This window comes from Bos indicus, chromosome 18 (genome assembly GCF_029378745.1).
Source record: "Bos indicus isolate NIAB-ARS_2022 breed Sahiwal x Tharparkar chromosome 18, NIAB-ARS_B.indTharparkar_mat_pri_1.0, whole genome shotgun sequence".
NCBI classification, from domain to species: Eukaryota; Metazoa; Chordata; class Mammalia; order Artiodactyla; family Bovidae; genus Bos; species Bos indicus.
Genome location: NC_091777.1, coordinates 46926204 through 46937812, shown reverse-complemented (window position 1 = coordinate 46937812; position 11609 = coordinate 46926204). Strand labels below are relative to the sequence as shown.

The following is an 11609-nucleotide window of genomic DNA, read 5'->3' as shown; positions in this document are numbered from 1 at the left end:
GAAAATCTGGACTCTACTTTCTGGTCCCGAGAGGAGAGCACAGGAAACTCTTTATTTTGGTGACGAATCGCCAGTCCTCGCACAGTTAACCGTCACTCGTGCAAACTTCACTGCCCTCACCCCACAGGGGCTCTCTGGCCCAGGTCCGCGGCCGGAGGCTGGCTGGGAGAGGGCTCCTGGCGCCCTTACCGCAGCGCTTCTTGGAGCTTGGCTAGGCTGCTGCAGCCGCGGTACGGAATCAGAAGCCTAGCCCGCTCGCCGGCCCGTCTTTCACTTTTTAATTGTAAGCTTGGCTGAAGCCAAAGAAGTTACTGACGCTCCGTCAGGTGGTGGAGGAAGAGGGCCTACTGGGAGAGGTCGAGGCCCTAGATGGCCTCGAGGAGGAGGAGTAGAGGAAGGTGGAGCGAATGGTCCATCCCGGCGGGAGCTGACTGGGCGAGTGGCCGCGCATGTGCGCCTGCATGGAGGCCAGGCTGGGGCAGCCGGCCTGGCAAAGAGGGCAGCGGTAGGGTGCGGCCCCGTGCGTTCGCAGGTGCTTGGTCATGGCTGAGAAGTCCCGGGAGCGCTGGGGACAGAGGCTACAGGAGAAGGGCTTCTCTCCTAGGGAAGGTGGAGGGGAAGGCTCATAAAGCAAAGAAGAAGGGCATGAAGGCTCGCCTAGGGGTAGGTAGGGGCAGCTGGGCAAGGTTGTTGCTCGGGAGCACAGCGTTCACAAAGGGACTTAGGAGCGGGCCCACTGGAGTTTGAAAGGAAGCAGTTTGTACAGGGCAGGGCACCCATACCTGTGTGGACACGGTAGTGCGTCTCCATCTGATGTTTGAGTGAAAACCTCTTCCCACAGACAGAGCAAGAATAGGGCCGAGACCGAGCAGGAGTGGGTGGGGGAGGGTGTGGGAGAGATGGATGGCTTGCGGTGCCGACCTGACCCACACAGGTTGCTAGTTCACCTGTGGGAACAAAAGGCAGAGGAGGGCAGGGCTGGGATTCCCAGAGCCAGGTCACTGGAACACTCAGGCTGGGGCCATAGTGGCACTGAGGCAAAAGCTCCCTCACCCTACTCACCTGTGCGCCTCTGATCAGACTCTTCCGTCTCCCCAGGGCTGAGCTGTGTGGGGACCTGGGGGAGGGAACCTGGAGGGAACAGTGAAGCAGGCGCCCTGCTCAGGCTGGACTCCTGGAGCCCTGGCCTCAGTCTCAGGCTCGAGACCGCGTTACAGGGTGCATGCCAGGCAGTGAGGGGCTTACCTGGGGTGGGGCTGGAGGAGGCCAACTGGTTCTGGCTCCAAAGGCCTTTGTGGAGGTTCAGGGACAGTGGGATCCTGGGGTTGGGATGGGGAAGAGTTACGGCCTTGGTTACACCTGGGATCCTGCGGACCCCTTTCCGGGGAGGGAGGAGTCATAAGTGCTCTATGGGGCCTGGGCTTTGGCTTGCCCTGTGGTGACAGCTTCTTGTCCTACCTCAACTCAGAAAGTGTATAGTAGAGATAAGAGATGTGGTAATCTTCCACCCATCACTGCTGCCTCTCCTGAGCCACTCCCTCCCAGCCAGAGGTCTTCCATAAGCCCTTCAACTCACCTCTGGTCCGGAGGCCAGACCTCTTGCCAGGCTCCAGTCATAGGGATGCTATGGGAGAAGGGAGTGCCATATCTAGGCGGCAACAGAAGGATGCTCCACAGGGCAGACTGGCCCTCCCCCAACCAAGGGGCCTCAGCCCACCAAGGGCTGGGGGTGATGCCAGTCTGGAAGGAACCTGCTGGGGGAAGGGGGCCAGGGAACTCCCGCAGACTTTCCTCAGAGCCCCTTGCACTGTCCCTCAACCACATGACTACTTCTTGCTTCCCACCGACTCTGCCGTGGCCAACAAGGGCTTGGTGGAGTTGCTCCTTTGGTCTCATCTGCTCCCCTCGACCCTCCAGAATCGCCTCTGCCGTGTCAGGGCTCTCTCTTGGTGGCCGCGGCCTGTGCAACGTCTCCTGCTCTTTCCCACCAGCCCTAACAAACTTCTCTGGTCTCTGCTTCTCCCCAAAGGCCCCCACGACTCTCATCGAGTCCCTTGTGGGTTTCTCTAGCTCCTCCTGTTTCTTCAGCCCTGGACCCAGCTCTTCTCTGGCCATGTCCCTTCGAGCCCTAAAGCATGCCTCTTCCAGGGACTGCACCCCCAGTGTTCTGGCTGCCTCCTCAAGGGGCCCCAGTTCCCCAGGACGCAGCTCTAGACTCTCCCCATAAACAAAGTGCAGAAGTTGGGCAAAGGTGGAAGGGCTGATGCCTTTCACCACAGCCCAGCGGCCCCTGCGACCCAGTTGCTGGCTCACACCTGCCAGCACCAGGCTGTGGGCAGGGAACTCCTGGCTGCCCACTGTGATCAGGGTATCACATAGTGCTGGCCGGAGCCTGGCTGCTAGCCGTACCAGCCGATCAGAAGCATAGGGACTAGGCAGTCTTGTTGGGGACAGGGGCATTGTGCCTTGCCTGGGTACCAATCTCAGAGGTTCTGAGAGAAAGGCCACAGTTTAGGGTCCATGGTGAAAAGGGGAGGGAGGAACCGCATACTCAAGCCTGTGGAGGTGAGGGAAGAAAGAGTGAGTTGCTGGCTTTGAATCAGCTCTGTCCTGAATGGAGCAGATAAACTGACCCAAGAGAAAACCCGAGGTTGTTCAGAATCATAGCAGGGGTGGAGGTGGTGAGAGAATGGAAATTAGACCAAATTCAGGACTTAAAGAGCAAGGACCGGACATTGAAGAGCTATCTCAAGTAGTAGATAGATGGGTCCTGCCAGTTGGCAATGTCTGACTTAAGGGAGAGCAGACACTGATATTTCTGCTTCTCCAAGCTCCTCTGCAGGGAAAGACCCCTGAGTAGGCCCCGGCTCTCATTCCAGACAGGATCACCACAAAACCCAGTCAGCCCTGTAAGTTAGGGGTGGAGCCAGACACAGTTTCATGGGAGTTTAGAAAGCTAGTGTGTCCTCCTCCTGCAAGCCTGTCATGTGGAGCTGAGGGTCCTGAGAGGAAAAAAGGGCAGCAAGATGGGGTCGTAGCTGCAGAAAGCAGGCTCAAGGCATCAACTGATCATCTCCCTCAGGATGAAACTTCTAGAAACCATCCTCAGAGAAGGAACTGGAAGTGACCAAAAGCTCCCATGCAGTGAGATAAAGAGAGCAGGTTGGAACTCACAGGAGAGAAGGCTCCTCACCCAGGGATGGAGAGATGGAGAAGGCTTTGACCCTGGAGGAAGCAGGCGAAAGGGAAATGGAAACTATGGAGGGAGAGGCTATTTCCTCTCAAGATAAGGATAAGGAGACAGTTCAATTTTGTTTTTCATAAGCCAAAAATGAAGATTAGAAAGACAGAACCCAATAAGGCAGAAGTTTGTCACACATCAAAACCACCACATTGGCTTTTAAGAAGAGAACTGGGAACCCAGATACAAAGAGACAGACCTAAGTGTCCCGGAGCCCAGCAGGCATATTCCTAAGTGTAGGCTCACCCTGAGTACAGACCCCGTAGGAGGGAGGAATTACTACTTGGACACCTCACAGGGAGGGCTACAGGCTGGCAGGAAGTGGACAGAAAGAGGAATGTAATGGGAGGAAAGTCTCAGTTGGGGAGAAGTAACCACTCACCGGTTGTAGCTTCCTCCTGGACACCGCATGCTCTGAACTGCTGCTGGGGCTCCTGGCCCCCCTACTCTGGAGCTAGCCCCGCCCCTGACTTCACAGTCTTCCATTGGGTGTCCCAAGTATCAGTCTGCCACAGTCCCCCAAGGGGTGTGGTCTTACACCCCTCGCTGTGTTTCACCCCTCCAGGAGAGACCACTCCTCTCCCAGAACCCAAGCATTCTGCCTCCTGACCTCTGGTCTTCTTATTTCATTTGTGAATTTCTGGAGTCAAATAAGCATATCTGAAGCAATAAGAACTTTGGGATAATCAGACCTGCATTTGACTCTCATCTCTGCCACCTACTAGTTGAGTCACCTTGGGCAAGTCACCTCTTTGAGCCTCAGTTACCTCATCCGTGAAATAGGGAGAAGCTCTGCCTACCTCATTATGAGGTGGGGTGAAGATGAAATGACACGATGTATGTGAAAGTGGTTTCTCGGTACATAGCATCATTCAAATAGTATTAGTTCTGTTTCTTAGAGGTGTCAGTAGAGTTCTAGCAGCTGGAAGCTCTTTATACTACCTCAAAAGTAAAAAGGACTGAAACATCTGGATTCTAAGAAGAGAGTGAAAGAGGGCCAAAAGCATGCGTCCTCCTCCCTCTCTCTGACTTGGTACTGGGAAGCCTCCACTCCTCTGTGGGAATGACCCAGGTCATCTGGGCCATCACTGGGGACAGGGTATGTGAGTGACTCAGATCCTCCCATCACGCTCTGAAGGGGGCAACCCCAGGAAGGGCCTGCGGTGGTCTCCAAAGAGAAAAACTCTTTCTTGGGCTGATGACAAATGACATTTCTCTGAAATCAGGACTTGCGGAGTTACTTTGACTTCCTGCCCAGAGGATGAAGGTCCTCGGAGATTTGCCCTCTTTTCACAGTTTAGCACTACTTAACCTGGGGAAAAGATGAGGTCTGAGAAACTCACATTTCTTTTTCTGTTTCTTATTATTTCTTGCAGATTTTTCATGCATAGAACAGGTATTGCTAGATAGCTTACGATATGTGCCTGACATATATGCCTAATAAATAACTAGAAGAGTAACAAGTCCGGCACTGGTAGGCTGGTATGATGACAAGACCCAGTCTGCTTTCCCCAAGGCTTCTCTCCTAGATTCTGATTCCCTCCTAGACTCAAAGATTATGTCTCTAAAACTCCTGTTTCGCCTTTTGGCTTCAGGACCCTCAAATGTTCAGACCACCCTTCTACTCTGTTGAGACCTAACATACCTTCATTCTACCTCTCATTCTAGCTTGGGTCCAAGCAGATGTTATCCCTTCCTAGATCAGACAGGGTGTGCCAATGGGTGGGGCCAGTGGAGGGGCAATAATAGTGTGGGGAGAGGGGAAGATGAGTCAGAGTGAAAGGGAAAATGCAAATGGGGAAGTTGTATTCATTTGCTACTCTGGTCGTTAAATATTTTCCATTTCTAAGCTTTCTAACTCCTCACACCACCACACCCAGGGACCCATGAAATACCCATATAAAAGACCCTTGACTTGGACACAGAAAAATACCAATCCTTGACGTGTACGTATATGGAGGGAAAACATCCTTCCTCCCACACAGAAATACACACTCTCTGAGGATGTGGAATAAGTTGGGGAAGCCACAAAGGAGGAACCCCAAGTGTAGGTATAGGGGTCTGGAAGATTACGTCATCACCCAGTGGAGTGGGGTCCCCCTCACTTCCCAGGCCTACAGCATGTGCCCATGACTCAGCTCCTCCACTGGTGGTTTGCCCATTGATGTTCAGAAGAGATGGAGGCTGTGCTCAAAGAGTAGCATTTTCTTATCCAAATGCAGTTGACAGGGAGGGCTGTGGGCTTTCAGGAAACCTAACAGGGAGGGTAAGGGGTGAGGGGACTCCCCGTTCAGTGAACTAAAGCCCCCGAGGTTAGGAAACCCCATCTTTCCCTCCCACTTGGTGTCTACCCTCATCTAAGGCTATCCCTTTAGAGACTGCCTCCTTAGAGGGGTCGGGCCCTCTACACCTCAGCCCTTCTTCCTGCCTACATTCTTGACTGCACAGTCCAAACCATCTTTCACTGAGCAGTGACAAGCAGAAGCAAGTACCACTTTGACTTGGAAGGGTAAGCACACTGCTGACTGTTTCTCTTTTTTTTTCTTTGGCCACAAGTCATGAGGAACTTCCCCAACAAGGGATTGAAGACTTGCCACCTGCACTGGAAGCGCAGTCTCTTTATCACTGGACCACCAGAGAATGTTGTGTTTCTCTTCTCTTTCCCCGCAAGTCTCAAAAACCTTGCCCACCCTCCATTTGCCAGGCTGACTCAATAGGAATCTCCTGCAGTTGTCTCTCTGGGGTGGAGCCAGGAAACCACAGGTTTTGTGGACACAAGCCTGCATCTTGGGATAGAGTGGAGTAGGCAGGAAAGTTTACATAGGATATAATTGGAAGAGAAGTATGTGGGAAAAGGAGGTATGATTTTTGCCTCTCAGTCCTTTATAATACTTATATTACTAAATAAAGTTTGAAATCTGATATCTTTTATTCTTACTGATATACCTGACCATAAGCCCATTCAAGCACAACTCAGCTTGATGTAAAAAATGTCAAAATAGCAACATAAGTACGGATTCTCTCTAAATATTATAATTAAAACTTAAACCATCAGAGGACTTCCCTGGTAGCTCAGTAGCTAAGACTCTGTGCTCCCAATGCAGAGGGGCCGGGTTTGATCCCTGGTCAGGGATCTAGATCCCACAAGCTGCAAATAAGAGTTCTCATTATGCAACTAGAGATCCTGCATGCCACAAGGAAAAGCGAAAGATCCTGTGTGATGCAACTAAGACCTGGTGCAACCAAATAAACTAATTAAAAAAAAAAAAGCTAAACCATCAGAATATGCCTATTAGAGGGATGCTTATTTGTTTTATGAAAAATACTCCCTTTGTCTCATGTATTAAATATTGAGTACCTCCAAAGTCAAGTTAAACAAGATTCAATTTAGGAAAGTTCTATGAACTTTCCACTCGTCCCAGAGACATATCGCTTTCTGCAAATTAAGGTGATTAAACTTCCCACATTTTATACAGCTTAAAACCAATTACCCAAACCTTACAGAAAACTTGAAGTGTTCATTCTTTAGTTAAGTACATCCAAGACATACCAGAGAAGAGATGCCACAGAGTGAATGAGTTTCTTTCTTCCCTTAAATCTATGTTCTACATAACCCAAGATACGGATATAGTAATAGGCAGGTGAGCTGAATCTAGGTCATAGAGACCCTATTATAGCACACTTTTTGTAGATTATGTGGCAAAAGAACCAGACTAGAAATAAAAACAATTTAGGTTCCACTGCCTCTTCACAATAGACAGCTTTCTTCTTCAGCCTTAACTTGGGGCTAACTCTTCTGAGACCTTCAACTTCCTCATAGGGACTACTTTCCAAACCAGTGTTGAATATCCATATTGCCTCAAATCCAGACAGAGGGGACCACTCTGATCTCTAGTTGTGTCCCTCCCCTTGGGCTGAGGAGTCCAGGGGTATCTAGGAAGTACCCACTTGTACCTCCCAATTCTAGACCATACTCTGGGAACTCAAAACCCCTGACTTCCTGGTCCAAATGGTCCACTACCCAGGCTCACATGAGCCTCAACCCTAGATCTATACTCTTCAGAATGGTGTGGCCCCGAATGGGTGGGAGGGGCATGGAGACTGAGCTTGGACAGGCAGGCTAGTGTGTGAGACACCTTGAAGTGTGCACTAACACCAGATGTGGGGAGAAGAGGGAAAATCTCCCATTTCTAGTTTTTCCTAATAGATAATAGGAGGGCCTGCTTTAATCTAGTAGCTGTTAACCTCTCAGGGGGTCACTATCCTTTTTAAAATCGTATGTTATGAAATCAACTCTACATCAGAAAAATGTAGATTCTCATACCATTTTGCATATGAATGACAATAGAGTCACAGACTGCTCTGAACCATCCTTGGACAGGATCCACTCCTCCTCTTTGTGGCTGCTTCCCTCCCTACCCCTGGCCCCAACAATACACATACAGTTTTTCTGATTATTTCCAGGAGCTCATAGACCCTTGTAATCCACTCATAAACTACCCCCTTGCACTACACCTTTGGTTTGAGAACTCTGGGTGTACATGAAAGCACCCTGAAAGCTTTAATACTTTGTACAACTTGAACAGCTGAGTGAAATTAGATATCAACTTCCTGCACCATAAGTATAAAAATCTTCAGTAAAGACAGCATGGTGACTTCCTAAAGAGCAGGATATCTCACACACCTCCTCCCGTGTCCAATACAATATCCATCTTCCCCAAGCCCCCACCCCATGCTTATAACCTGATATCTTCTGGAAATGATCAGAAACAGTTTGGGGGAAAAAATGGGGACAGGAACTAAAAGGTCCCAGACACAACTCAATCCTGATTCTGTCTAGAGCCACCACAAGTCAATAATATACTTCATGGAGGGCAAACAACTTGCTGGAATTCAGACACCCTCCTCTCCCTGGAACCTCCAGAAAACCACGGGCCTAACCTCTTGGCCATGTTGTCCAACTTGTAGCCAGTACTGGAAAATCTTCTGTGAGCACCCCAACCTGGAATCCAGAGACCTCCCCACCCCCAAAGCCTTGCAGCCACATGTTCCCAGCACAGCCAGGATGCAAAGACTCTTGACAACTTCCTGTTGGGCTTTTGACTTCATCAACACTTACTCTCAGCCCAGGCTGGATCCAGAAACTCCAGAAGGCCTCTCAAGTACTTACTAGTTTCATTTCTTGGTCAAAGACTCCCACTAACCTCTGGAGAGTCACAGACCTCTCTAGTCACCAGATCCAGGCTCAGTCCAGAACCCAGACAACCTGTGATGGTTCAGAGGCCATACCTCATGGCCAGTGACCCCACACAGAGCTCCAAGTGCCTATAACTGCCCCACAACGCATTTCCAAATCAGGCTATCTCAGGGACCACGGACCAATTCATAGGACATGCTGGCCTGGTTTCTGCCCAGCTGGGCCCAACAGTGCCCAAGAGACCCAATTTCCAGCCTCTCCAGGGAAGAAGGAGTCCCTAGAGGCCAAAGCCCTCACCCTTCCTTCCCAATCTTCCTCCTCATGAAAACCACTCACGCCCCCATACCTCAGCTTTACCTGGGCCAGGTCTAAGCCCGGAGAAAAGTAAGAAAATCCATGATGCTTACTGACTCAGGCCCTGTTCCTCTCCCCACTCAGCCTCACATTCACTCACGGCGGCACAAACCCGAGTGGCCGTTAGAAAGTGGAGCGGCGCGAGGCTCATGGCTCGAAGCCTGACCGCGTGCATAGCTTGCTGGTATCGCAGGGAATCCGAGGCAGAAGCTGATTGGCCGCAGTACTGGCCACACCCTCTTTATTGGCTCCACTCCCTGCCCTCCCTTCGCCCTTCAATCCCCGCCTCTGCCTCGCGACCTCCGCTGATTGGCTGCAGAGCCCAAGCTCTTGCCCACCTGGCCAGCGCTGTGGCGAGGAGGCGTTAAGTCTGATTGGTCTGCGGACTTAGGCTTCAGGCCTCTAAGGCTGAGATCTCATCCACTAGCTGGTCCTCAAGGCTTTGTAGCTGCGGAGATTGCTCGTCCCATCCTCTAAGAGACTGAACCTCCTTCATCTGCATCACCTTGGAAGCTCCCTCCGTAAAGGCTCAGGGATATCACTTCTTTCTTGCTTCTGTCTTACCATCCTGAGTAACTCATTGCAAAGTCTTTCACCTTTCTCTCAACCCCTTACAATCTGTGGAGAAATGAGTGTGATTGGATGGGGGAGGGGAGGGAAGGGGGGGAAGGCAGCCAGGCTTTGAATGCTTGTGGGTAGCTCTCCTTTCCCGCCTTTTGCCCTGCTGAACGATTAATTGGCTGCAGAACGCACCCTGCCCCATCCGGGAGTATAGGGAAACAGAAGACACAAGCGTCGGCAGTCAGTGCTCCACTGACGCCTTAACAGTCAGCTGAGTCGGGATTTAACTGCGTACTTCACGTGCCAACCGCTGCTACACCGTAAAGAGAATGACCCATTACGCTGCCCTGCCATTAACTTGCCCCGGGTTAGAACCCGGCCAGTGGGCTTTCTGATTAGGCGGCGTTTTGGTGCTGACACACCATGCCGTTCTGAGGTTGGTCGGCGGCCTCTCTTCTCCTACTACCCTTGCCAGCATAGCACGGTGGATAGGTTGGCCCCACTCCTAAGTGGCTTAGCTTGGACACATCCAATCAGGGGTGAGGGCGCTTTAAGGAGGCGGGGCATTGCTCCACCGCTTCCGCTTCTCATTGGTCCCGAGGCTCGCTTCTTCGCCTTTGATGGATCAGAGGGCCGGAGGGAGCCAAGCCTAGCGGTTTCGGGAGGCGGGTAGAATTCTGTCTCTTTTGCGTCTTTGCAGTTTCGGGGTTCTGGCGAGTGTTGTTTGGCGTCTTTTTCCCGCGGCTAGTGAAGAAACGGGGGTGGGGTGTGGCATGGGGGGAGGAACTGGAAAGGGCCGTGCTGAGGGGGGCGTGACTCAGAGAATCCTGGAGCAGTGGGAACCGAGACCTGCGAAGGCGAGTGCCTGAGCACGTGGGAGCTAATAATCCTTCAGATAGTAGGGGAAAGACAGGCGCTGTAGCAATATTAACAGCTCCGACTTTAAGCCCTTTCTTTGTTTCTTATCTCATTGAATCCGTCTGTCGGTAAATAGCTCTGTGAGGGCGTCTGTTACTAGCCAGGTTGAACGTGGAGAGCTAGAGGTGGTCACTTGTCTCAGGTTCCACAGTGAACATGGGCATTGCTGGGACTCTGACCTTTTTCTGGTGAGAATTCAACATCCGAGCTACACTACAGTTAAATAGGATTGATCTTGTAGATGTGGAATCGGGTGTGATGTGGTCACATTGACCTTGGTTTAACTTCATCTATAAATGAGGTTTTTGTTTGGGGGTTTTTGTTTGATTAGTTTTTGTTGTCGTTTTTAGACTTGAATACCATTCCCATCCTGAAGGCCCAGAACATATTTTCAACTCCTCAGGGCAAATGCATTTGCATTCTAGAAAAGGATATTTTAAAACTCAGCATCATGATATCTTTGCTGGTTTTTGGCCACTAACATCAAACCAGGCCAGTTTAAAGTGTTTTACATGCATCATCTGATTGAATCCTCCTAACAAGTTCTATCAGATATTTACTGTTATTTTTCTCACTTCACAGATAAGTAAATCGAGGCTGATTTCCCTAAGATCTCACCAGGAGTAATTGCCAAAGCTGGAATCGAATTCCTGTTGCAATTTGACTCTAGAGCCTAAGCTCCTAACAGCTGGTATATACTGTCTCTCATGCTAACAGCTAGTGTCCAGAGAGAGGGCACACATGGTCCCGGGGAATCCTCACAGCCACCCCAGGAAGAAGAATGACGACAGCACCCATTAAAGCAGACAACTGAGGCTCATGGAGGTGAAGACACTCAGCTCACACAGCTGGTCCATGGTTGAGCAAGGAGTAGAGTGAATGATACCTAATCTTCTGAATCCAAATCCACATCTTAATCTCTCCTCACACTGCTTCCTTCCCATTTGACTGATGGAGAAACTGAGGCCCTGAGGAAAATCAAAGCTGGAATTCAGATCCAGATCCATGAGACCCAGTAGAGCACCCCCTATACCACATTGCCTCCAAGAATTCGGTGTCTAGTAGATCCTGTGTTTGGACATGACTGAAGTGACTAAGCACACACAGCACAGATCCTATGTTAGATGAGGTGAAAAGTCTTCTCAGCCAACCAGCCTTGTCTGTAAGCAGTGAGGTCATCTGGTCCCAAATTTGGCCCTAAAGGTGGTTGGGAGACTATTTCACAGCCTTGGAATCTTTGGCGGCTTCTCACTGAGAAGCCTGTAATCATAATTGTGACAATTTATTGAACACTTTTTATGAGCCAGGTGAGGTGGAAAGCATTCTGCATGTATCACC

The 11609-nt window shown here is 50.5% G+C and overlaps 1 protein-coding gene across 5 annotated transcripts; it reads right to left on the bottom strand.

Annotated features, from left to right (window-relative positions):
* Positions 1–17: 17 nt before the first annotated feature.
* On the bottom strand, positions 18–8911 carry ZBTB32 (zinc finger and BTB domain containing 32). Of its 5 annotated transcripts, XM_070772089.1 has the most exons (7): positions 3624–8314; positions 2471–2557; positions 1577–1624; positions 1246–1319; positions 1063–1131; positions 783–947; positions 18–600 (listed from the first exon to the last, which is right to left on the bottom strand). In XM_070772089.1, the coding sequence occupies exons 3-7, from the start codon at positions 1615–1617 to the stop codon at positions 323–325; spliced, it is 627 nt and encodes a 208-aa protein (XP_070628190.1). In that variant the 5' UTR covers positions 1618–1624; positions 2471–2557; positions 3624–8314; the 3' UTR covers positions 18–322. The 5 variants fall into 5 exon arrangements, with proteins under 5 accessions (XP_070628190.1, XP_070628188.1, XP_019834656.2 ...); XM_070772087.1 differs by adding an exon at positions 8796–8911 and having other exon boundaries at positions 1063–1319; positions 1577–2557; positions 3624–3901; XM_019979097.2 differs by having other exon boundaries at positions 1577–2557.
* Between the last annotated feature and the right edge of the window lie 2698 nt (positions 8912–11609).

Excerpts from the sequence above, each read along its gene's own strand:
- ZBTB32 (XM_070772087.1), bottom strand. The coding sequence starts at position 2,460 with ATGCCCCTGTCCCCAACAAGACTGCCTAGTCCCTATGCTTCTGATCGG. Across the intron at positions 1,320-1,576 it reads GTCTGGCCTCCGGACCAGAG|GATCCCACTGTCCCTGAACC; the intron begins GTGAGTTGAAGG and ends TCCCAACCCCAG. Across the intron at positions 948-1,062 it reads GTCTGATCAGAGGCGCACAG|GTGAACTAGCAACCTGTGTG; the intron begins GTGAGTAGGGTG and ends TTGTTCCCACAG.